The following is a 27,547-nucleotide window of genomic DNA, read 5'->3' as shown; positions in this document are numbered from 1 at the left end:
GACTATTTTCTCCGCCTCTGTAGTGTGATTGCAGACGTTCAAAAAGGGGAAAAGGTCGTAAAAACCTGCTAGCAGCTCCGCGTTTCTCTTTGTGCCCGTGCGAAGGCTCACCTGGCTGCATGTCCCCGAGGTCACAGTTGATAAAAAAAGTGAATCTCTGCATACGAATTGCTGCCCCTACCTGGCTTTTCTTAGGACGTGCTGTCTGTGCTGCATAGCCTGCCAGATTGGGGTCTAAATTAACATGTATACAGGTGAAAGTTCTCAGCCGTTCTAGCTCTTGGTTATTTTGTATCATGAAGACTTGTACTAAGTCTCACTAAAAAGCGATCGTGTGTGTTTGCTTTGGTTAATATCGGCCTTAAAGAGGGAGGTGAATGAACTACAAAATACTGAAAATGTAAACTAACCGGGTTGAGAGCATGAGATGGGTTTTTTTAGCGATCTAAATGGGTTGGGATGATGCTCTCTGATGGTATATCTAGTGACTGTTCTAAATCTGGCATGCTCAGTGACCTTACTTAGGATTTCTTATTCTGTCTTATATTAGTAAAACAGGTTAAAAAAAAATTACTTCTGAAATAATTTAAGGGGTGCAGATGCAAAACTTTTTTTGTTATCATTTTGTCAACTTTCTTCCAACACTGGTTCTGTTTCTTCAGCATGTTTTTTGACCAGAGGTACTAAATGAGGTTTACAGGCTATGACTTCATGAAAGCTTTATCGGCATTAATTTCTCTCTCCGATGCTTAATCTTTTGTAAACTAGTGTATTTCTCAGTGAAGGCTCTTCACAGCCTTCAGCTGTATGTTACAGATTTTTATAGCTACAGGTTTTTGCATATAGTAATTGAATTGTGCTGGCCTGTTAAGATGAAGTCATCCTGTATTTCAGGGTGGAAGCTTTCATCTAGGCCTGAACTTAGCTGGGAGATGAGCCTCTCTCACAAAGTTTTGAGTTGCAGCCTTCACTTCTTTTGCTGTGGGAAGAAGCTTCAAAATGTAAATCAGAAATCCTGTTTACGGTGTAAAAATATCCTTGTTATTGCTGTGATTTCTAACACTAAAACAATATATCCAGTCCAAAACTTGTTAATGTAGCTTATGGTACAAGCTGTATTTTATTATGGTGTACTTTATCACCTGAGCGAGGGCAAGTAAACCAGTGCAGATAATCTCGGTACTAACTGCACTGGTTTACGCTTGCAGTCTGACTTAGGAAGGTACTTGGGAATAGTACTTACAAGATGTATGCTGTGTATAGTCCGGTTCATATCAGCGGGGTGTTAAAAGTGTGTTTAACAGACAACGTGTTAAAGCTAAAATATTTCACCACAGATCAGAGATTACAAGAAGCAGTATGATGGCAGTTGATGCCCTTTTTTGGCATCACTGTGCTAGTGAGCAGACATGGGGGAAACGAGGCCACTTTCTGCCCCTACAAATGTTATGTTATGGTTCAGTTCTGTACTGAAACTGTTTCCCCTTCCAAACTGTATAAGGTTATCTTTTATTTAAAAACTTATTCTAATACATTGTGTTTGCTATGATTGCTATGCAAAATTACTAACAAAAAAATCCAAATCTCCGGTTCAGTTGAAATATGTACTTGGCTCCTGTGTTTTCTACTCTAAAATTATTAATGTCAAATACTAAATTCGGTATGTTGTGCTCTTAATTATTGCTTTTCTGCCTTGGGTGTGAAATGACGGGGAACAAAGTCTCAGTTTATATTGTATTCTTGATAAGGAAAGTGTTGGATGCACTTCTTGTAGTTAAATGCCATAGCAACTGTAATGTTTTGTAGTGCCTAACATACAAGCTGTTATGATTAAATAAGATTACTTATCAATCAACGGAGGTATAGGTTATGCAGTTTAATACTACGTGTTTCTTGTCTTGCTTTGATTGCTAATGCAGTGAGGATCTGCAGAAGCTTCTCCCTTGGGGGGCGGGGTAGAGGGCAAGCTATGAGTGTGCAGATGGAGACGTTTCCCGCAACTGCAAAATCCATTTAAATTTGTACCCTTTAATGAAGCAAAGCAGAGCAGGCTCTGATGGTTTTGTTTTAGACCCACAGCTAATGTGTATGACTTGGGAGATGCTAGTTACTTTGCAAGTGCATTGTACCATAAATCTTCTTATATGGAGAACAAGTGACTTACCTCTTAAAATCCTTCACTCTTTTCCTTGTTTTTCCTAATTCTTATATTTCTGGATTAGGGAGTTGAAAACAATAAAATTCTTTTAATTATATTACTGAATAAAAGGGCAAATGAAGTATTCTTAGGATAGTGCTGTTATGGTCAGTCTTCCATTTTAATTTTGCAGCAGAGGGAATAATGTTTGAGAAGTATTGATCACAACATAAAATAACAGCACAGGAAATAGAGGAAGATGTTGACTGAATAGACTGTACGCGAATGTTCTCTCATCTGGATTTGAAAACCCTTAAAGGCATTTAACTATTTTCCCTAGTGCAGTCATTTTTAACATAATTGGGTTTTGAGTAAAAATAAACTTAACAGAGCAGTGTATTTGCTGCTGTGTTGTGGTTGCACTTTCTCAGCTTCGTAAGCAGAAAAGGCATGTTATCAGGCAAACTCCCGTCTTAACATCCTCCAGTTAAACTCCACCAAAAATGTTCATCCTTTGATACAGGCTTGCATCTTACTCAGAAATTTTGTTGCTGGGGGTGAAGTGGTTAATAAGTGAATATCCATGTCAGCATCCCTTTCTAAACTATTTTTTGTTTTCAGCATTTCTGCATGTAAAACTAGGGGATGACCACAGTGCAAACAAAGTTTTAGCCAAAATCCTCAGCACTTCCTAGGACTGCAGGACATTCTTTGAGCAATTTAGTCATACAGTCATGTTTGTTACTCTGAATTAATTTATCCAAATACATGCAAATGGTGTGTGTGTGTGTGTGTGTGTGTGTTGGGTGGGGTTTTTTTTCCTTCCCCTTCTCTTTTGCTTAAGAGTTGTTTTGAGGGGTTTTGGTGTGAAGTTCTTTATGTGACTTTCCCTTTCTTTCAGTAATAGGGGATTATCAACCTCAGAGTCAGCTGGGACTGACTTTGAGACCAAGTCTGAAGTTTCAGAACTACCTTTCAGACACAATAAAGCGTGAAAGGTTTTTGAGATGGTCTCCTCCTTCCCAAATGTGTGGGTTAGTTGTTTTTTTTTCCCCTTCTTTTGCAAAAAAACCCAAATCAACCCGTTAACAGGCCGTACTTTAAACACAGTGAAACAGCGATAAAAATATGATTGTGTTGAGCTTTAAATTTCCAGTGTGAATTGTTCTTCATCCAGTTGGTCAGTGGTAATTTGGCAAGGATGATCATTTGACAGTTTAAAATAAGTAATCTTTTTGGAAAGAAATGGTGAATGGGAATGTGATAGGGATGTTCTGGTTTATATTCTGTTTTTTGGAAGTCCTTTTTGTCATCAGGCTTATGTGAATGTGAAGTATTATCACTGCTGCAAATAACTGCATATAAATAATAAACATGAATGCAGTTGGAAGAAAACAGTCTTGAAGCTCAAATCTTGCATTTCTTGGCCTGAATTTGACTGGGTTGTTACAAAGATGTCTTTGTGTTACTGATGTGCTGTAGAAGAGTGATATTAGAAGTTAAGGTAGTCAATAGATGAACGTTAAAGTAATACTGAAAAGAACATTTGAAGCATTTGGCAGTAGTTTTTTCAAAGTTCTGCTCCTTTCTACTGTCTCAAGGAAGAGCCCTACTTTTAGAGGTTGGATGATTTAAAATGAAATCTGAGAAGTATATGCATGAAGAGGCTCGAAACACACAAAAAGTCCAGGAATAGAGTGATCTGCAAGGTGTAGATATTTATATTAAAAGATGAAAATAGAAAACTTGATAGGATTGATGGCCATGTAATATTTTCTTTCAAGACAGTCCAACGTTACACAAAAAGGTAGCATTTGCATCCCACTGTGAGGGTCAGATTGGTGATCTGGGGTGGACTGCTTGCTGGCAGGGATCAGAAACAGCCCATAATTTTTTTTCTGTTAACTATTGTATTGATCTGGAGAGAGTAGCCGTTAATGATAAAGCAAGTATAGAGATTCATGTCCCTGTTTCTATGTGCTTTTAGGGAGCACAGGTTGGATATGGGTGTCGATACCTGGTAATTAACATGTTCTGGTCTGTGTGATAAGGAAAAGAGGGAGCTGATACTAGTTAGCCAACCCTACTTAGTGCAAGGATCAGCGTAGAGAATTAGGGAATGTAATTGGTGGCTAGTTATCAGCTGCTTCTCTCTGGGGAGAAGGCCGAGGTAAGCATTTCCCTTCAGTCACTCAGACTTCTAGCACTTGCTTAATGTGACATGGAAGCACGAAAGGAGCAATTAGAGCTGCTTTTCCTGCTCTCCCCTGTGATGAGACAGGTGGTCGGCAAGCTGTGCAGCAGGCGCCAGGGACAGGACAGCAGCTACTCGCTCTCTGTATCAGAGTTGTCTTTAAGATTTATGGAAGATGAGAGGTAGCAACTTCTCCTGTCTGCCCAAAGTAATGGGATACTGGCTTAACAGTAGAAGAGTGCAGCTCAGGGACACTTGCATTTTATAAATAAATACATATTTTCTTAACATAGCATGGTCCAGCCCATGGATAGAGATGGGATGGACATGGAAACAGATAGAGATAACTTGTGTTATTTTTTTTAAGCATGATTTATTAAGGAAATAAGGCTTATACGTTCACAGTATCTGTATGTGGTTGCATCAGTCCATTTCCTGTACCCCTACATATGATTCTTGAACCTGTTGCCTGCCTTCCATCAAATTTGACAGATGGTAGAAGTCTTAAAGATGGAAAGTTTCTGCAAGTTTCTTAAAAATAGGTATTTTGCTAGAGCGAAGAGATCCTATATGCTGCTCCACTGAGGAGGAGACTGCATCAGGAGGTCACGTATGAGAAGTCAGACTCCCCAAAGAGACATGACAGATGTCCCAGTTTCACGGATAGATTTATTGGTACTCTCGAGACCAGAAATGTGTATTTGTAGGACACCAGGCTCTGTTAGTTCAGTGAGCTCCTTGTTGAGGAGTGGGGATCTACAGCCCACAGAAGAGTTAATACTTACCGAGTAGGTGTACATCTCAACTTGAGTTGAAAAGTAATACTTCGCCAACGTAGTAATTTTTTTAATGCTTTTTATGTTGATGCTTTGTCATAGCTTTCAACTGTGGTCTAGAAATGAAATTAACTGATCAATTTGGTATTTAATAAAAATATTTTATGACATCTTGCTGTGGAATATTTCACAGCATAATGTAGGTTGAAAGGGACTTCCTGAGGTCATGTAGTCCAACCTCCTACTCAAAGCAGGGCTGATGTCAAAATTAGATCAAGTTGCTCAACTTGTCCACTCAGTATTTCCCAAATCTCCAGGGATGGAGATTCCACAACATCTCTGGGCAGCTTCTGGTTCTAGTGTTAAAACAATTGTCCAGTGAAACTTTTGCCCTTAAAAACATGAGAGCTTCCATTGCCACAACTTGCGATCATTGCCTCTTGTCCTTTGTACTTTTTACCTCTGAGAAGAGTCTGGATCAGTTTTCTCTGTAATCCCCCTTTATGTAACTTCAAAGAGCAATTAGATGCTTCCCCCCCCCCCCTTTTTTTTTCCCCTCCTAGCCTATACGAATCCAGTTTCCTCAATTTTTTTCTTTTATGTTATGTCCTCCAGCCCCTTGTACATCCTGATGGCTTTCTGCTGGACTTGCTCCAGTACTGGGAGAGAGGAAAACTGGACGCAGTATTCCAGATGTGGCCTCACAACAGTAATCACTTTCCTTGACCTGCTGGCTACACACTACACACTGGACTGGGCTAACGCAGCCCAGTCCATGGTTAGCCTTCATCGCTGTGAGCAGGCGTTGCTAATGCATGAAGTTGGATGTTGTTCTGGTAATCTAGAAAATACTTTTACTTGCACTTAAAGTGAGGTGTTTTTAGAACTTTTCAAATAATGTCTGAAAAAACCCCCAAACTCCACAACATTTTATTAAGTGATTTCAATTGTATTTGATTTTGATTTCCAGATCACTCAAATGAAGTGTATGGAGCCATAAACGTATTTTAGAATATAACTTTTCTTTTACTGTGTTGTAAGGTAAATTAATAGTGTGTGTGAAATGCAGCAAAGCGTAGTTTGCTCCCGGTGATTTATCTGTGTCAAACCTAGATTCTATTAATCGTTAGGTCAGTTATTAAAGAGAGTTGTTTGGTTGTGAATGAATCCCCTTTTCAGAAGGGAGCTTATTTTCCTTTGCTTTATTACAACTTTTGGACATACAAAGAAGCTATTCTCAAACTCATCTTTTTGCAAGGTACGTTAAAAGCCAAACATGCATTACTTCATTATCAGCTTTGACCAGGCAGATTAGTAAGATCCAAGTAGTAATAAATGTCTTTAATTCAGATGGGGTTATTTGATGAGATATTGGTAGATACTTTGGCAAGACGAGTTTTCTCGTACTCCATCAGCATGCAGTAGGTTGGTTTCTGTTTCAGAGAGCATTCCTGTCTCCACCCCTTTCTGCTGGGTTTCTGGTGGCTGGGTGAGAGCTAGAGCAGAGGCAGCCTTGCGTCCCCTGCAGAAGGGACTGCACCCCGGCTTCCACCCGGGCAGGCTTCTAGTGCCCTGGCTGCCTGCACGCTGGCTGGAGGAGGAGCTGTCTAAAGGTTGCTGTGTGCCTTCCCGGGCCTGGCTGCCTTTCAGTGGTGGATGAAATACTGATTTGTGTGTGTGTATATATACACATGGCTTGTAGAAAGGCTTTACTGGAAATACTGTTCTATTAGATTTGGGCAGAATCTTCCATGACAGTCCAGTTTTTAGCATAGTTGTGCACGTGTTTTTACTATCTATCTTGTTTAGCAATACCTAAGATCACAACAACCTAAGTTCTATTAAGGGAAAATCTCTTATCTTGGAAGCTCTTCTTTTGTATTTTAAGAGAATTTTCATAAAATACTGAAATACTCTGTGGTGATTAGAATGCAAATGAGAGTTTTTGTTACATGGTAGAAAGTAATTTGTCTGTGTTGTGGGTATGTTTTAAGTACCAGCAACTTGCAATTAGACTTACAGTTTATAATATGCAATTACTTCATTTTACAGTTTTCCTTAAAATTAGCAGCTGTCACTGCAGTACCTTACTTCTCACTTGTTTGTAGGGAAGGCTCTTTGCTCCACCAAATATTGCTGATGTGTCCTGAGTAAAACTTGAAGTCATTTGAGCACTGCAAATCAATACTCCCCAAACTGCTTCAGTCTGGAATTTGCCCAATGTTACTGGGATTTGGATGGTGCAGAGAACCTCAAATGATATTCAGGCTGACTTTTATATTGGATTTTTCTGAGTGTTTCATAATTGTGAAATATCTGCCTTTTAGTTACAGTAGCCAACATGTCTTAATGCTGATACCCTGTCTGAACAAAACACAAAACTGTTAGTATATTGAGGGGCTAGGGTTTACTGTTGGCATGTCTTTTTAAAAAGATGGAAAAAACATGCAAAAAATGCCGTGTAAGCTGATACTGAAGGGAAGTAACTTCTGATAGTGGTGAGATGCACACTGGGTGCTAGCGGTTTGGTGGTTTTGTTTTGTTTTGTTTTGCAAGTGGAATACTGAACTAACCATGGCAGAGTGGACAGTAGCAATGAGCTTGCTTTCTCTAGTGCTTTGTGATAGTTTTCATTTTGCACTGATGTTTCTACAGGTTTAGGAAAACCTCTGCTTCTAAGTATGCATGAATGATTTTGTTCAGTGATTTCTTTCTTTATTTTCTGTTGGAGAGAAATTCTGTGAACTATCTCTTCTGAAGATTTATATTGTGTGGAATCAAATAAGCCAATTACTGAAAAATATAGTAAATGTCTGGATCTTGTGTGTTTTCCTTTTTCTAAAGCTGATTTTAGGAGGAGTATTTGGGATATAAGTCAAACTAGAACCTTATTAGACAAAAGAGTAAACGACATTGGGGGATTTGTTAATACTGTTATCACTCACAGCTCTCTGGTAGTGCTCTCCCCTCTCTCTAGGAAAGGGGAAGTATTTCCTACAAACGTTTATAGTGCCTGCTTTGCTGCTAGGGTGGCGGCCGTGGTTGTTTCCAGGCTCTGGAGTAACATTGGTTATGTAACTGACCTGCCGTCGCTGTCTCGGTGGCTTTTTGTTGCCTCTTGAGAAGCCATAAGCACAGGAGGAGGAAGTCAGCACTTCATCGGCTCATGTGTGGAGGTTTAGCTTTCATGACAGTCGGGCCTAGACACTTAAGCTGTGGTTTCCACGGCTGACTTGTGCTGATCTCAGGCTGTGCTGCTTCTAAAGGGGCAGCCTTTCCTTCTGTGCCTCAGGTCGCGTCATTCCTTCCTCTGCTCTTTATGCTGGTGCTTACAGAGCTGTAGAGTTAGCTGTGTTGGAAAACTGATTTAGCTGAAAAGATACTTCATAAAAAATAAAATAAAATTTAAAGGTGGTAAGTTGATGTGACTGACACAAAACCCTGTAAGAGCTAGTGCTGACACAGGAAGGGAATAGGAATACGCAGGTAAAGACTCCTTTACTGTTCCTGTTCGTAAGCTGCTTTGAATTGGAGCTGCTTCAGTTCTCTGAACTGTCACAAAGAAAGCCACTGCTCCAACCAAAAAAGTGAGAAAGGGGAAGGGTTGTCAGGCACAAAAAGGAGAGTGAACCACAAGCACTCCTTTTAATTCACTGAGCCCTTAGGTTGTCTCAGATGTTGTCGAGCTCTTACAATTTTACCCTGAAATGGATTCCCACAGGAATTGTCTTTAAGTTTATATAGAGAGAAGAAAGATAGTGTGTTTAGTTTTATAATATCTTATCAAAAGCAGTGGGTGCTTTTGCCAACTTGAACAGAAGTGGCATAAAGTAGAGTGGGCATATATGATGATTTGAAGTCACAGTGCTTCACAGCTAAAGGTATAGGAAGAAAAATTCATATTAGAAGAGATTGAGAGAAGTGATCGTTTTTATCGAACAACTAAGATTGATCAAAACACCATGAAGTTAAATGACATCTTTAGCCAAACAATATAGAACCTTGGGTGAAATAGCTAATATTTTTCTAATGCTAATGTTAAGGTGTAGTTCTAGAACTGCTGCTCTTCATAGTTCTGCTTAGTAGGTGCTAACAAAACACAAATCATCTGTTCTGCCACACCTGGGATTATGAGTTGACTGAGCTGGCAAAAGTAATTTATTTAACAGACTCCATTTTGCATGACTAGCTATTTTTTTTCCAAAATACTAGGAGTGATCTAAGGAATTAAACTATTAAGTCATTATTATGTGCATAATAAATAGTTTAAAACTGTAATGCTTTGGAAGGTTCCATCAGATTTTACTTTTCAAATTCTGAAAAATAAAATTGTGCCTTTGTAACCTGTTAGAATTATTTGAGTAGATATATGAAAACAAATCTCCTATAGGAGGTTACAAAAGTGCCTTAAGAATTTGTGGCATGAAGGGCAATAACCTGTAGTAGAACAGAAACTGCCAAAGAGTAAAATCACTTACGAGTAATTATTCACTTTTGTCATGGGAGGGAAGAGTTGGCATAATTGTGCCAGAAACCTTTAATGTTAGGATTGATTTTGAATGTTATGAGAAAGATGGCTGAAAAAGTAGGTGGTAAAGGTGAAGGTAATGCAGTTACATTTTGACCCCGTAAGCTTCAGAGGTTAACTAAAAGCATGATAGAGCAGTCTGCAGTGATTACTTGGGCATCTTGCTACGGACTTGTGATAAAATAAAGGACGCTGGTTTAGAAATGGTATTTATTTTCCCCCTTGCTGGGAAAGGAAAAAAAATAACTTTATAAGAAATACAAACAAAAATAGTTTGTTTAGGTATCTTCTATAATAAAAACAGAACAAAACCATAGCAGTGATCATTTGGTGATGAGCAACAGGCAAAAAGGGATTAGGAATATGGATAAACTCATGAGGCGTTTGTAAAGTATGACAGTTGCTTTGCAGAGGGCTCATGATAAAGCAATAATCTATCCACTGATACTAGAATCCTGACAAGTGAAAAACTGCTTAAAAAACCCCAAAACGATACCAAAACAAAACCAATATTTTTCAAATAGCATGCAATTAGGAATTTTCAGGTAGGGCCAGATTAATACTACTGCAAATTGGATCACATCTACTATATAGTTATTTTAATGTTCTCTTGTTGCTCAGTCTTCCTCTGCTGCCATTTTTGTAGCATGAGATGCAAGAAAATGGGGAGAAATTGTGAGTGAGTTTCAGTGTCTGCGGGCAGCCATATGTCACAGCAGTGCATATTCTTTTTCTTGACAAAAACAAGACTTAAGATAAATCTGAGGTCATCCTGTAATTTATAACTTGAGGTAGTTTTCCAACACACTCGACAAATGGTGGAGAATTCAGCAATCGGATAATGGTAAGAGGTCCATTTCTTAAACACTCACACTTTTGGCAATTCAGTACGTAATTTTTGTATCTAAGCTTACTCTGAAGTATCCCAATTTTGAATTCAAGTTTTTTGGCCTCTTCTTTCATTATAAGCTACCAGTCCTTATGCATGTTTCCCAAAGACTGAGAAGATAATACAGCTGTCTTTTAATAATCAATGGGGAGTGTCTGTAGCATACCAATAGATAATTTGAGTGCTGAATTACAACTTATTTGACTTTTGTCCCTCAGAGTGGGATGAAAAAGTATGTGGTGCTTGTGTTCTTAAAGTTGTTATAATCTTTTTGTAGCTTGAAAAGCAACTAGAGCCTCAAGGCTGAGTTGGTTTTTGTTTTGTTCTTAAGAATCTAATATTTAGGTAGCTCTCCATTTTCATGGATCTACTAACTTTCCTACGTGGTAGGAATTAGTCTGTAAAACTAAATCTTTAATGGAGAAAAGTAGAAGCGTATTAAGATGCCCTTGTTTCTATAGTTTATTTCCTTAATTCACAGCTGAGAAGCCTGGGAGATGTTCTGTTATTGAGAACCTCTTCTAGAGAAAGCTAATAAATCAAAACAAAAACTCTGAGCGAGACATGGGTTGTCTTTTCATAAACTGAGGTCTGTTAAAACAAGGCAAATACATCTTAATATGAATAGGCACATATTCCTTTTAAAACCAGGTGCTGATTCTGTAAGTTAGCGCTAATAAAAAAGGTCTAATGAATAATATACTTATCTCAAAAAACATTATGAATAAATGGAACAAAGTAACAAATAAATGAAACAAAGTAACAAATATTTCTAGTAACCGTAGGTGTTTATAGTTGGGGACAAAAAGTATATTCAGTGGTATAAAAATGGCACATTACTGGATGTCCTCAAATCTGAAACTGTCTTTGACTACTTTTATCCTTTTTCCAGTCTTTTCTCTTTGGTAAAAGAGTAATACACTGTAGCTGCTCCCTGTATTGTAATCATCTAGAATCAGAAACTAAATTATTCTGAAGAATCTGAAAGGGATCTGATTATAAACCCCCCCCCCCCCACCAACCCCCCCACAAAAAAAAACAAACCCCCCAACCAAACCCAACCAAACAAAAGACCAAATAGTCCCCTCCACAAATTTGCACCCATAACACCACCTTCCCCCACCCCCAAAAGTTGTAGCGAACAGTCTGTTATTGTACTGCTGGTTATTACTATATCATACTACTGCGTTATTTTTCTTACAGCAGTCTTAAAAATAAGTTTAAGCTATTTGCATTGTAACTTGATAAATGTCAGCATGTTGTAGAAATGTCTGCGATTGAGCTAAATGTAGACTGAACGAAAAGATTAAAGATCTTCATAGATCAGCTTGTTTGCTGGGAATTATTTTTGCCTTTCCTCTCCTGGTTGCAAGCAGAATTATTCAATATTTTAGAAAGATTCTTATCCCTGGATATGCCCTTGGAATCTTGTTTCCACAGCAACACAAAGCTACTGATAAAACATCCCTTTTAAACTTCAAATCAGTCTTTTATTTAGAGCTGTAATTAGGTTAGGATGTTTGCCGGTAGCATTGTGTATTTTTATGTGTATGTATGCATATGCTGAGAGCAGCCTGTAAAACAGCCATAAGGTGAATAATCCTAGAAGTGTTGGAAGAATATCCCATGATGGGGTAAGCCTTCAGGCAGCGTGGCAGAGGAGTCTACTGAGGATGGGGGTGCCGACAGAGTAGGCAGTTGTTTTTCAATGGTTGTATGAAGAAACAGCCCTCTGTGGGATGTAACTATTGCCAGGAGCTGGCTCTTTTCCTCCCAGCAGCTGCCGCATGCTCTCACTTGTTCCAGTTCTGCTCCGAAATGAAACATGTGAAGAATAGAAATGGGTGGAAGAACATGCAGCAGCCATTGTGGGTAGAAGGAGCTAAGCTTTGGCACTTGTCCCGATCTGTCTGGTGAAAAGCTTTTCTTCCCTGAGAAGGAATTAATGGGAGAGGGGCTACATGTCAGAGGTTCATCTGAGCAATTAGTATGCTGTTTTCTGTAGGCTGCTCAGATACCGCAGTGCACTTTCTGGTCGTTGCATTTGGAAGCAGCACCACACCGGACTACTTTTTAAAAAGGAAGTTGGTACCGTAGCAGTAGAAGGATAAAATGCTGGGTTTAAAAGTTGTGTGGTGCAACTTCTTGGGTTATAAATGCTCATTTGTTTTGTACAGCTGTGCAAGATTATTTACTTAGTCAAAATCTCATTATATATTTACATGATACTTAATATTAGGAATGATAAACTGTACTGTTAGGGCTTGTGTTGATTTTCACATGATGTCTTAAAAGTATATAAATAATGGTGCTATTGCAGGTTGTCACAGGATAGTAACCACAGCTTGAAATCAGAATAAAGTTGTGTATACTAGAGTTGGGCAGTTGCAAAATTTATATTTAAATTTATTACATTACAGATAAATAGCACTGAGCTGAATGGTTCCATCAGCTTGTGAAGCTGCACATCATTGGGGTGGAAATAAATCCTTCCTTCTGAATATTTAAAGTGTCAGTAACTAGATTCAACATAATGTGAATAACACAGACTGTTAAAGGGCAAGTTCTGTGTGCAGTGATTGGTACATGCGGTTAATGATTAGAAACTAAAAGCTATAAATTATTGCTCTAAAAGTGGTTAGTATGTGAACTGTTATTCCCACTTTACAGATTTTTGTTTTCTCTGGAAAAAAGTCTAGATAATTGAAGGTTCTTTGCCTTTAGAAGGAGTCCCAGTTAACTGCTTCAGTGAAAATATAAACAGTTGTTGTGAGATTTAGTAGAAGCTGAAAGTCTAGACAACTAGGTTAGACTGTGCACACTGGGACAACACTTCCAGAATGCAAATAATCTAAATTTAGGACGCGCTGGGTGGTGGATGGGATGTATATGTGGAGCTATTCTTTTTTGGACTGTAGGGGGAGCACAGGTGATTATTAGTTGTAAAATTAGATCTCTAATTCTAGCTCAGGCTAAGCAAGATGAATCCTGTGTTAAGCGATAAGTAATCTGTTATTAACTGCAGCGAGTTAATGCATCAAGGGTTTGGATTTGCACTTTTTATAGTTGTTTCATTTGCAAACACTACAAATGGACACTGTGTGTGAGCAGCTATTTCTTCAGCAGTGTTCTGGAGAGTAGTGGGTAAATCTGGTGCTGATGGCAGGTAGCGGTTGGATGGAGATTGTGAGGAACAGGGAAAGCTATGGGAAATGGTTCAGTCTCACCTATAAAGGACTCAATTTTGTTAGTTTACGGTGTTTCCTAGGTTGTGAAATAGATATTGCTATATGGTTTCATAGGCCAAATAGGTGTCTGATTGTAGCATATGTGCATGAGAGAACACAAGACTCTTCAGTTCTGCTGAAGTTCAGTCTAATATGTAGCTTTTATAGTTTTCTATAGCACGTGTCAAATTGAAAAAGCACTGTTTTTTAAAGGGTCACAGAGTTTACTCAAGACCGTATTTACTTTGAGGGCTATGACTGAGAATGTGAAATGGTGTTAACTTTATAATACAGATTCCCTGTGTACCTGTGTTATGCATAATATTTAAAATATTATGCATAAGCAAGTGTACCTAATTACTTGTATGATTAGCTTCTTGCTTATAGGAATTGAGATAATCTTTGATACATTTAATCAAGTTACAGAAAAGCTCATATTTCAGGAAGTGTGACCACAGGAATAAATCCAGTGTCCCTTTTAATATTTCAACTAGGTAGTATTTCGGTTTTGCTCTCCTTAGCTGAGGCTTTGCAGTGGTAACAGCAATGCATGCGTAGCTACATTAGTGTGGTGAGATCTTCTGATACAAACAGAAAAATGACTGTATGCAGAATGTACACTGGAGAGGAAATTGATTGCATCTTTACTGCAAATAGTCAGCTTTTTTCCACACTGAATCATCTGTTTTATAGTTGAACCATCTGAAAGCAAAATTACCCATCCTTTTTTAAATTACAGCATAAATCTTTTGCTAAGAAAATGCTTCAAGAACTATAAGTGAAACAGCTACAAGAGAGGAAATCTTGGTATATTTAATTGATGGATTCAAGTTCATTGAATCTGTACAAGGGAAAGATGCATGTTTTTCATCAATAACCAACCTTTGCTTGAGAAGCAATAACTTAGAGATTTATCAAATATTGTAAGAGATTAGGAGCTTTTATTTAAGCAGCATCAATTGGTAAATATTGGCATTTTGCCTTTTTCTGCTCTGCATAGCTGCTGCTGTCCAGTACTTTGAAAGGAAGTAAGATTCTGCATTGTGGGAGAAAAAAATATGCTTAAGTCAATACAAAGAAGGAGGTAGGAGGTTTGTTTATAGCGATAAAATGGTCCACAGGATTCTTTCATTTCTTTCCCAAATACAGGTTATTTATGCTTCAGAAATATTTCTAGTTTTGTTTTCTGCTCGTGACTTACCTTACTGGTACATTGTAAACACCGCAGGTGATTAACTGATTAACTAAGAAAATTACTGTAGATGAACTGCTTTTGAAGGGTATGCCAAGTTCCACTTATGGCACTTTGTTATTATCTATTTTGGGACTTATGAACTGCTAATGTGTTATCTATACATATGTAATAGCAACAGCTGTAATGAATACTTGCTTAGCATGTGGAATTTCAAAGCACCCTGTGGAGCATTTGAGTTCAGTGTTTCTAGAGGCAAATAAATTGTGCAGTCTGTCTGTGGTTATACACCAGAGCTACGGATGCAAACAGGTCAAAGTGATTCTGTGGAAAAATCATGCAAAAAAGATGTCACTACATATACATGAGCTGTATGAAGATCCTACTGGCGTCACAAATTCTATGTCATTTTTAATAATGAAAGTGAGAAATGTTAAACACTTTTGCATAGAGCGGTAACAGTACTGTCTCAAAAACACCTTGTTGCACCATAAATCTGCTTAGTGGTAGAACCACCTTGACGTGGCCGGGCATTTGAGTTCCTTTTAGGTCTCCTTTTCCAATTGGATTTTCATATTTCATTCTGCTTTACCTGATCACCAGATACCTGGACATCTCAGCAGAGTAAGGCCAATTAAGAGAGTTTCAAAGAATGTTTTGGGACTCGATTATAGAAAATTGGTGGAATGTAAAGCCTGTTTAGCTAGTATGTTTATATTTTTATATGAATTAATTGAGGCTAACAGAAATGTTTATATGTAGGCTTGATTATTTTTCAATTTCCAAACAATGCAGTAGTGAGCAAGAAGAAATTTGAGAGGAACAAGAATCATTTTGGGACTTATGAACTGCTAATGTGTTGTCTGTACATATGTATAGATACACACATTTAAATTCTAATTAACTAAATTACCATATGCTTTTAATACAAAGAGAAGTTATTATAATGAGATGCTCTGTCATTCATATAAGCAAGACCATAGAAAACATCCTAAAATTTACAAGGATTCATAACATTTTTACTAAATAATAACCTGAGTCCAAATTTTAGAGAGTTATATATGTTTTACTGAGCCTTTTTACTAGGCTCAGGCTGCGACATTCTTCATAAATGCGTAGGCATTTTGAGCAGAAATACCGAGACTGCTTTATTGGTATAGCTAGGAATGCTGTTCTGAACTTCTGAAATCACAGTACTGTAAATGTAGCAGCCAGTGTGTTTGTTGATATGGGTCACAATCACTGTATTACCTCGTTGTACTGCTGCTTGGTTTTCTTCATGTGTGTAGTCTGATACATTCTTTCTCTTCTCGAACTCTGTCTTTGGAATTGAACTTGGAAAGGTGTTTTCACAAATTCTCCATCCCTTTTGTTCTTCCATGTCTGTTCTTCATGGAGGTGCCAACAGTGTAGCTCGATGGAGGAGTAAAAGGTTGTGGCAATTGGAGTTACTTGCAGGAGTTAGACGTAGGATGTGGAATTCTGCTGCTTGAAAGATGATTTCTGAAGGCTTTTCTGCGCCCCAGAGTGAATGGGTTAACTCAAGATGAACTTTTTCTCTCAAACTTCTTGATTACAGCATATAGAAAAAGACTCGAACTTGTTTGTTCCACAGGCTGATAAAGATGATGAATACTACTTTCTTTGTTCAGGTACCCGAGAATCAGCAGACTCTTAAGTCAGTTGGGAAAGCTAATGACTTGTAGATATCCAAATAGGCTGGTGACAGTACAACAGTATTTTGTCTGTTCATCAAACTAAAAGATACGTGCCGCTGTCGCCTCTCTTCATTTGATAAAAATAAATGTGAAATAATTGCACCGCCCCTATATTCAGTTGAATTTGCATTCTTGATTTCTGAATTGAATGAATTTAATATTCCTTATAACTAATGTTATTGATTGTCTTCTAGTTCTGCCTATGATAATGTCAACAAAGTTCGGGTTGCTATAAAGAAAATCAGTCCTTTTGAGCATCAGACGTACTGCCAGAGAACTCTGAGAGAGATTAAGATCCTACTGCGCTTCAGGCATGAGAATATTATTGGAATAAATGATATTATCAGAGCTCCGACTATTGAACAAATGAAAGATGTGTATCCTTCAAAGTTTTTTAAGTTATTCTGCGTAGTTAGTGATGGTTGTTGTCTCTGTTTTGTTTATTTCTTCCTTTTCATCCTCTTCCTTACTGTTTTAATAAAAGTTGGCTTCTGTTATTGTAAATTGAAAGGGAAGTTCATAGTGTTTGATAGATTTGTAGATACATAGATAGATTTGATATGTAGGTGAGTACTAGTTTTGTTTGTTCTTTTTTCAGGAAAAGAAAAAAAAAAGTTAATTTCTATTTTCCAAGGCAAAGAACTCAACATTGTAGAGATTTAGTTTAGTCACTTAATCCTAAAACTATATTTGCTCTTAATAGAGCTGCTTTTAGAACTGATTGCTTTGAGGAGAAAATAAAATGGCCACTCTGCTGTAATTGTCTAAAATTTTCTTAAAGAATAGAATGGATACATCTTGGGGGGGGGGGAAATCAAAGCAAAACACAACCCCCAGTTTTGCAGTGCTTCCTGCATATGTGAAAAGTCTGAAACTGCACATGGGCAGGTAAACATACTTGATTAATATATGCAAATCTGGCCTTTTTGTTATACTAATTGTTCTTTCATGGGGAACTTGGCTTTGTGTAGATATGACTTCACATGGATATCTAACGTATGAAGTAGTCTTAGCTGGGAGACTCTCCCTGAGATACAAGGCCTAGTTTAGAGTCAACCAGCTTAATTTCCCCAAGTCCGTGTGCATTGGTTCCTATTGGTTTTGCGGGTCTTTGCAGATGTCTGCCCAATAAAAGGTATAAGTGCATGCAGGCAGAAATTGAATTGAATCTAGGTCAAATGTTTTCACTTCATAAATTACCAATATATTATTTGAGTTCAATCAGTCTTATGTGGGGTTCTAAGGTTGCATTTCTGTGGCCATTTTGACTAATCTAAGTGCATGCTGCCTGTAAAAAGATGTCCTAGTTGTGTGATCTAATCTGAATACCCAGAGGAGAGGATGGGAACGCCTAACTGGAATGGCAATAGTAGTGTGTTTTCACGAAATCCTATTTCGGTGAAAAGTGATCATGGAACTACACCCCAAGGGTTTTGCAGCCAAATTGAATTAAGGGAGAGGAAAGTTTTACTTAACTCATTCCTCCCAAAGCAGGAAAAAACCACCCTTTTCTTTATGTTCATTCCAGTCTTAGAAAAAACATAATCTGACTGAAAATATTAGGATTTAATTTTGGTAAGCAGAGGACAGTTGTGTTTAATGTAGCATAATAAATATATAGTAAAGGAGAACAACAGCTGTATTTTTGAAGTGGAGAGGTGGCAGAGAAGACTGATCAGAAATGATCAGATCTTCTACCTTCATGCTTTTATGCAACTGGAAGCAAGTATCTCAGAAGCTTATTACTCATTAAACTAAAAAACAGTCTTTATTTCTTGGCAAGCAGGATAGGAATCTGATCATATTAAGATTCCAATAAAAATCAGGCTGTAATATAAAGAAATAGAGGCTTATGATGATTAATTTGAGAGGATCACGTGCTGATGCCTCTTAATTCTGTAAAGGGCTGCATCGTGTAACAGGATTGATTTAATTCAAAACTTGTAAAGCAAGAAGCAACTACATAGTTTCATAATTGTCATGAAACAGACAAATAAGAGAGAAAAATTGTTATGGAAGTTTCATCTGTTACTGTATGTTGATATCTAACATGACACCTGTTTGTTTTGCTGCCTTACATCTGATGCCTGACAGATACATTGTGCAAGATCTTATGGAGACAGATCTTTACAAGCTCTTAAAGACTCAACACCTCAGCAACGACCACATTTGTTATTTCCTTTACCAGATTCTGAGAGGGTTAAAATATATCCATTCAGCCAATGTGCTTCATCGTGACCTCAAACCTTCGAATTTGCTGCTTAACACCACTTGTGATCTCAAGGTTAGTCAAAATTTCTTATAAATTTTGCTCCCATGGTCTTCGTAAACTACCTGCTATAACCATGAATTGGTTTTGTTACTAGGGATTAATGTGATTTTTATCCTGGAAAGATTGCTAAAACACTATTGGTTTTGATAAAATAATTATTAAGATTTGAGTGACTAAGAACTCACTGTTACCCTATTTTAATGAGTGCATCACTGTTTCCATCTGGAGGCTGACTTTGAAACAGCCTCTTTGAAAGCTAGGTGAAAATACTGAAGCAGAATTGTGTTTACCTAGAAAGTAAACTCAAGCTGTGTATATTTCAAGTCTTGGTTTCTCTGTGTTTAAACTGTTAATTGTTCAGTGTTGGAAAAGGACTTCGTATTAGTGGCCAACTAAAATGGCATGTGAAATTCAGTGCTGATTAAATGCACAGCAATTACTTGGAGAGAGAATGTTCCTAATTTACATTTCCAGTGATGGGCTCTGTACTAGTTAATACTACAGAAGGCTGATCTTAGAGCTGTTACGATTCTTGGAAAATGTCAGCTCAATGCTTAGTGGCATTCAGTAAAGCAAACCAAGTGTGAAGAATTAGAACAGAAATAGAGAATAAAACAGAAAACATACCATTCTGTAACTTTCTGTTGTTTTTGAGTCTTCAGTTCTGTGTAATCATAGTTATCACACTTCTCCCCAAGATATCCTTTTAAAATGAGGAGACTAGGACTTCAGAGTACTTCTCTCCATAGCAGGAAGAACTATTTAGCCTAGGTCTCCTCTGCTGGAAGATACTGCTTGAGGAAAAGAAAGAATACAATAGAATTTGATAAAATTGTTAGTGGCATAGGGAGGGTGAATAGAGAACAGTTGTTCACTGTCTTTACCTATTAAAAAGGCGGGGGGGGGCGGGAATGAAAGGAGCAGGTGGCATGCTCAGAGTGAAAGGACATAGTAGTTAACTTGCAGCATTGTTAAGCTGTGGAATTTGGTACCACAGAGCACTGTAGATATTACAGATAATGTGATTTAAAAAAACACCAAGGAAGTTAGTAGAAGAAAAAGCTATTGGATGCTACCTCTGGTTTAGAGTCCCATGGTGGTAAACCCATGGAAGATGAGAGAGACTACTAGAGAAGCACTGGAGCATGTTCCCTTTTACACTTTATGTTATGTATTTGCTGTTGGCCACTGATGGAGCGAGATTATGGAGTTTACATTACTTTGATCTGACGCGGTACAACTGTGTTTGTTGCTTACTGTGTTGCACCTAATTACACTTTGTTTTTTAATAGTAGCTCTAGCTTTCTCATTTAAAAACAAACAAACAAAAATACCCTCTTCAAAATGTAAACCAGTTGCTGGCCATACAAGTTTGTCTCAATTCCAAGAAAAGTCCTTGCTGTTCATATGCTGGTCCATTCTAAATACTGGCTATACCATCAGTTTGCTGTACATTCCCCCTGCTGCTTGTCAGCTTTTCCTAATGCACGGTACTGCTGGACTGGTCACCTCTGACTCTTGCTATGGGATTTCAGCAGCTGTTACTACATCAGATCCCTTCAAGGCATTAACCCTTTCATGAAAGAAATGGAGTAAAATCTACGATGACTGTGCAATAGAAGCAGGAAAGAACAGTTTGAGTGTAGCTCTGTTATGTGCAATTAAAGGCAATAAAATAATAAAAGGCAATGTTTTAACACAAGATGGTCATGAAAAAGAAGGTAAGCTCACTGTATGGCAAAATAATACAATATGACCGTAGTGAGTACTGTTCCAGTTTCTTGATAAGATTTTAAAAACAGCATGCCACTGCAATATGCACTTCCTAGTGCAGAATATGGTAGTCTATATGGCAGAGCATATGCTTTTTCATAACCTAAAGGGAACTCTGGTGTTGTATTAATGCTGCATCTAAAGTTTAAACAACAATATTGGAGAGAAAACTAGTACATGTTAGGCCTTGTCTGATGAATGCTGAACTTGTACTAACTTGTTTCTTTTAGGGCCGTTCTGCAAGTCTGCGTGTCAGCTGTGTACATGTGCATGCTTATAAAGTTGATTATTGTACATAAACTCAAAACACAGCATACTGTGAAAATGAACAACTTAAAACCACACTTTTGGAAGAAAGTTTGTTCATCTTTACTGGTAATGCTGTTAGCTTCTTTCTTTAATGGTGTTATGTGAGAGAGCTGTTGATCTCTTCTGGAGCTCAGAGTCCTACAGGTTGTAACAAGAGCTCCTTCTTTCTTCTCCCTCAAACATGATCTTGACTTCTGGATCATAGATTCCATTTCCAGGAAAGAAATATATGAGTCTCTATTGACACAATTTGTCTGTGAACCCTATAGCTTGTCCTAAGCAGCTGAAAGGCTCAGGCCAGAAGTGCAGAACCTAAAGCTGTTTCTGTTTCCTTGGGCTATGCTACAGGCTTAAATGAGACCATAAATATGACTTAACCACATAGCGAATGAAAGTTTGTGAAAGTACATAATTTGACTTAACTACTGTGTCTTGTTATATATTTTCAGTGAAAGATTAGATTTGAGAGTCCATGAAACCTGCTGCCTTGGAATCTCTCTCCAGTGAGAGTCCTGGGTAATAAAGATACTGGTCTTCTCTTTTGCAGCCTGGCATCTTTCCCATGAATGAGATTAATGTATACTGACATGCTACAGGCTGGAATATACTCTAAAATAGTATCTAACATTTTTAGAAATATTTTGACATGCTTTCATGATTATCTGCATCCAACAAGTTGACCTGTTCTGCAGTTTTGTAAAAGAAAGAAGTTACATAAAACCTGTCATGACCATATAATTTTCCTACGCCAGTGGCATTAATATTTCAGAAAATGAGGTCAAAGTTATTTTAAACAGATGCTCAACTAGTAAGTTGCAGTGTCTTCAGTGTACCAGTTTACTCTAGCTGAGAATCTACTACTTTGACTTGGTTAAAACATTAACTCAATATTATTATAAGTTGTGCTTTTCTATGTACATGGTGAATACTCTCAATTATTAAACATCCAAGAGGTGTTAGATACTTCGATAGGCTTGAAAGGAAGGTGATGAGAGAGGGTTTTTCTGAGGAAAACTGCAAGTTATTGTTTGTTTCAGGATTTTGCCAATTACTTTAGAGGTGCAACTGTTTCAACTACCATCTTATCATTAACTACTAAACTTTAATGGAAGCCTCTCCTTTTCCTTTTATACAAATATATACATATACACGTGCAGACTACTCGATACAACTTCAGATATTTCAGTGTATTAGTAGCACTTTTGGGTGTCATTTCATTTGCATAGTAAACGGTCATACGTACATGATCCTCATAAATCTTCCCATCTGCTTGATAGCTTCATCCAATTTTAAGCCATCTCTGTTTATATAATAAGAAAAAAGAAAAGCATACCTGATACTGATTACAAGAACATTGTTTTCAAGAAATGGAAGCTAAATACATAAATAGGATGCTGGCATTTTATTTATTTATTTCGTGGGGAAGCATTTTATTTATTTATTTAGTGGGGAAGTTATTCCTTCTCTCTTAGTAGCATCTCTCTGTCTCTCCAAGGCATGAAGCACTGACTGACATACCTGGGTCTTTCATTATGCAGCTTTTTATTCTCTGCTATGACTTAGTCAAAATGCCAAGAAAATTTTGCCTGTCATTATGTTGCTCTCACAGATTCGTTCTTCTTTTGTTTTAGTTCTGATTGAGAAGCCTACCTTCTGGTGCTTTGACTTTTACCAATTATTTGTTGAACAGGCATAGTGGACTTGGATTCCACCCCCACCCCACCCAAAATAGGATAGCTGCTTTGCTAAATGTGTTCTCTTGCCTCAGGGCAAGAACTATCTGCCCTCACCAGGGTACAGTCAGGCACTTTGCTTCCTCCCTTGCACCCGGGACTTCAGGCAGAATGTTGGCCTCTCCAGCTTCTCCTTTATTCTGCCCTGATAATGCTCCTGGTCAGCTCTGCAGCTGGTGAAAACACTACTAACAGCCAAAAGCCTCTTTCTTGCAGCTTCAACCTTGATGCCTTTCTCACTAATGGTGTCTCTTCTTTTCTGCTTAACCTGTTTCTGCTCTAGTCAGCAGGGGCTTTTTGTCATTTTAATGAGCTCTCTTTGTCATTAATCTTCCTTTCCATCCCATGTGCATTTTTCTACTTGAGTTGAGAGATTCACAGACACCTTCTTTAATTCAGTTCTTTCTCCTCGCTGTGGACCAGAGAGTGTCTTTCTTCTTTTGTCTTAATAATAACAACAAATCATAGCACTTTGCTTATGTGTAATACTATAATTCTCCACAGGTCTCCTTGCCTATAGTCTTATCTAGCTTTTTTCTCAGGTTAGGAGGAAGAGGTTGCAATAATTTTGCCTGCCTGCATAATTATTTTCTGAAGTCCATAAAGCTGTCCTCTACAGTTTCTTCGCCTCTGTCTTTACAGGAGACTCTTTTGATTATTTGTACTGATTCTCTTTATGTAAGCTGCTAATTACACACAAGGCAGCTGCTCTGTTTCCATAGCCTGGGAAAACCTTGACGTGCTTAAAAGGGTTCTTTTTGGTTTTGTTTTCTAAGGATTCAGGGTTTTGGGGGTTTTTTAAGTACGTAGCTAAAGTCAGAGGAGTCATCCCATGCAGCCTGGCTTACGAATTTCATCATTGCCTTTTCTTCAGTCCCTCTGTTTAACAGTCAGCTGCTGAATCTTGTCTTTCAGATGTAGCTTTTAGTCGGCTGAATCACTTCTTCCTTAACTGATCTATCAATTGTTTCACAGGTTATCCCTCCAGCAAAATAAAGGAGTAGGTTGCCAGGGTACAATGAGGTTTTTGGTAGGATTATCCATTACAGTCTTTATTGACTACAACATATTATTACTTCACACTTTTAATATAATCAGTGTACACAATTAACTATCAAAGACTATTATAAAATGTATGCATCAGAGGAACCTCTGGTTTGCTACTCCTACATTTGATGCCTTGTTTTTCTGAGAGTACATATTCTTTCATGCAAATACACTTCGTGTGGAAATTGATCATTATCATAAACTGGTATTTGTTTGGTGGTAGCAAAAACACATGAATATGTTTAATGTGCCACTCAACAAGCTTGCCACTTACCTTTTGGAAGGTAAGAAAGGAACAGCTGCTGTACTCCAGAACAGTGTCTTTCTTCACATTTTCAATTTTCTTAATTTCTCTCTGGAGAGAGGACACCAAATAGCTCTGAACGCCATGGAGCCTCCTTACCAGAGTATAGATAAAAACACTTTTTCCTTTTTGCTGAACTCACTAGTCTAGATCAGAGTTTATTTTTCTTTTCATGGTTAGATAAAACTTTTTTCATGACACAGGGTTGAGAAATATTTTCTTGTGGGGTTTTTTTTAAGCTCATGTTTCCTTCAGCAACCTGTAACCTCTCCAGTCTACCATTATCTCATGATTGGATAGGATGTTTCTCGTGCAAAGATGCAGTTATGATGATAGCTTTTGTAAAAAAGGGTATTGAACTTTGTTACAAATGTGTTGGTTGGTAATTTTGTTTTCTGAAAATCTTAATCTCTTTTTGTTTTCTGGTAAATTTCTAATAAGAGGTTGGAGCAGTATATCTTGCCACCTGTCTGGCAGAGAAGGTGTTAAGTAAGTGCAACACAAATTGTGCACCAGGAACATCTCTTTTTCCCAAACTGTTTATTCTTACTGGCCCCTGCATGGCCTAATCGGATACTCTTTGTACTTACATCCAAAACATTTTTCTTTAACCTTTGTGCAATAATTTGTTTCTAAAAATACAGGTTACCATCCTTGTATTTGTAGGTGTTATATCATGGGTTGGGGAACGGTGAATTAGTAATGTTGTAGTATTGGTAGCTGTATGTCTAATAGGCTTTTTTTTAATTTTATTTCTTTAAAACCAGATTTGTGACTTCGGACTGGCTCGTGTTGCAGATCCAGATCATGATCACACAGGATTCTTGACAGAATACGTGGCCACACGTTGGTACAGGGCTCCTGAAATCATGCTAAATTCTAAGGTAAGAACCATGGTGGACTGCTATGGTGCTTCTGTTGCTGGTTATTCACTTGTGAGTACCAGTTTTGCTCCCTCCCCCCTTCTGTGTTTTTAGGATCAGAATGCATGCATAGTCTTGAGGAAATGTGGTAATGGATTTGCAGTATAGCTACTGGCTTGCAATAAATTTGTGATTCCATATGCAATTATTGGATACTATAACTGAGTAAACATGTCCATGAGCTCCCATGTGTCCAGTTCCTTGCCAATCATGAAACTTCTTTCCATCAAATGCTTTTCCACAGAGCAGGACAGAAGTGCTAGCAATGAGAGCATTTTACTACTGTCTTCATCAAGGCTTGCAAATGTTGCCTTAATATTATCTTGATATTTTGATTTAGGTTTAGAATGTATAATGAGGGTGAATATGATTCTGAAGGCATGTGATCTTTGTTGTGTGTCAATCTTAATTGCATTCCCATAGTCTTAATGAAATCATCCCTTAGGTTTTTTTTATACTTGGAATTATTCTTATGTTCTTCTGTGGCTGTTTTAAGGTGTATCCAGTCCCTGTATGGTGTGAGTAATGGGTATCCTTCATAACCTTTGCATTAGTTTCTACAGCCATATGCTTGTTCGCAAAATACCTATGTGACATCTGTGTCTGTATTTTATATTCCTCAAAGACTTTGTTGTTTCTGTAGGATTATTGCTTCATTGGTTGTTGGGTTTGATTTGTTGTGGCAATAGTGTGTCTAACGCGCTTCTAGAAAATAGTCATCTGACCAATCGAGGTTTGTTGTTGTTTTTTTTTTTTCCTCCAGCTTCTTGTATTTTAAACTCACATTGAGGCTATAAACATAGGACGACTTAACCTTATTTCTGGATATCCACATACATTTATCAGCAGCTTTTACAAGAAAATATTTTGTGTGTTTCTTAAGAGGTGGTCAACTTACAATTTTCCTGGCCTATAGCCTGATTCTTTTTAGAATTACAGTGCCTTGAAAACTGTGTTGAGTGATCACATCCTGAGAAGCAGGTGCTGAGGTGGCTGTGGATTCAGTGAAGTTACTAGCTTTTGTTGGAAGCTCCCAGCTGATGGGAGGAGGAGTAGTGGGCAGCAGGCTATGGGAGAATAAGGCAAGGGAGCTTATGGGGCCAGAGGTTCTTGAGGTAAACTTGCCTCTGTGTTACCCAGGCACTAGTGTAGCTAGTGTGCTTCTGAATAAAAGCCTTTTCTTATGGATAACACAGGAAAATATGGCCATTTGTTCCATTCTTCTTATATCCCATTTACTGTTGTTGGCCTTCTCACATCATCTTTACTACTTACCTGTTGTGTTTTACAAATCAGCTAACCAACAATCTATTTTGCCCTCTCACCCTTTGATGCTGAAGGCTCCTTACTTGCATGGTATTTAGATCCTATTAGGAAGAAGGATGGCTTTTTCTCGCATGTGTTTAGCATAGTTAGGAGCTATAGAATTAAGAAGAATGGCTTGTTTCCAAAATTTGTTAGTGTAAATTTGCTATAAAATTAGGGAGTCTCAAAAATTTGCAGTTGGTAATTTGTTTAGCTAAACTTAGAGAATCCTTTTGGAAAACCCGTGTCTTGCATACTTCAGTTCTTGCTACCCCTTCTAAGTAGTGTTTTGATAGATAATTCTTAATTATTTCATTCTGTACAGAAAAATCAAACAGCATGAACAAGCATGACTTATCTAAAAAAAGATTTATTTGCGTGCACTTTCAAAATTTACTAAAGTAACATGTTCTGCAAATATGCAAAAATTTCTTTGACAAAAATGTGTTTTCACTTTACTTGCAGGGTTACACCAAGTCTATTGACATCTGGTCAGTAGGCTGTATTCTGGCAGAGATGCTCTCCAACAGACCTATCTTTCCAGGAAAACACTACCTTGACCAACTTAACCATATCCTTGGTAAGCTTTATATAAAAGTAGCATTTCTACATCTGTCTGTCTCTCTCCACCTTTTCTACCAACTAAACTGGTCTCGATCACGCATTTCTTTCTCTTATTGGTCAGCGTATAACGTATGGATCCGTAGGTGTATCTTCTGTTCCCTGTAGTTATTTCTGCAGTGATTTCTACAAAAAATCATTGATTTGGGGGGCAACTAGAGGATACTTACCAATTTATTTACTACATCAGCAGAGATGTTTTTAAAATAAAAAAATTTAAAAAAAAACCCCAAAACCTCAAATATACTATTAGGTCCATGTCAAATTTTTTTTAAATTTCTATAGATACACCACTTAATTGGCTCTTTTAAACAGATTACTCATCATTAGAAAGCTAAACTGCATTTGTTTGTTTACAAGAAAAAATAACAGCCTGAAACCTTCTTCACAGCAGTTTTAATATTGATTTTTAACAAATGTGATATAACCATTTTAATGTGCTTTTCATAGAATGCAGTACTGTTTGTATTTATTCTTTTTTTTTTTTAGGTATACTTGGATCCCCTTCCCAAGAAGATTTGAATTGTATAATAAATTTAAAGGCCAGAAACTACTTGCTTTCCCTACCACACAAAAATAAGGTACCATGAACAGGCTGG

At 37.7% G+C, this 27,547-nt stretch overlaps 1 protein-coding gene across 1 annotated transcript in view; it reads left to right on the top strand.

Moving 5' to 3' along the window:
• MAPK1 (mitogen-activated protein kinase 1) overlaps window positions 1–27,547 on the top strand; it is a 60,975-nt gene that overhangs the window by 23,635 nt on the left and 9,793 nt on the right. Inside the window, 6 exon segments of the mRNA XM_009280792.2 lie at window positions 16,856–17,038; window positions 18,756–18,945; window positions 24,867–24,983; window positions 26,793–26,907; window positions 27,438–27,533; window positions 27,536–27,547. The exon segment at window positions 27,536–27,547 is cut by the window's right edge and continues 33 nt beyond it. Of these exon segments, the coding sequence (XP_009279067.2) occupies window positions 16,856–17,038; window positions 18,756–18,945; window positions 24,867–24,983; window positions 26,793–26,907; window positions 27,438–27,533; window positions 27,536–27,547 (713 nt within the window).

The sequence above is a fragment of the Aptenodytes forsteri genome, unplaced genomic scaffold, assembly GCF_000699145.1.
Source record: "Aptenodytes forsteri isolate BGI_AS27 unplaced genomic scaffold, ASM69914v1 Scaffold12, whole genome shotgun sequence".
NCBI lineage: Eukaryota > Metazoa > Chordata > Aves > Sphenisciformes > Spheniscidae > Aptenodytes > Aptenodytes forsteri.
This window is presented reverse-complemented; position numbering and strand designations above follow the sequence as displayed.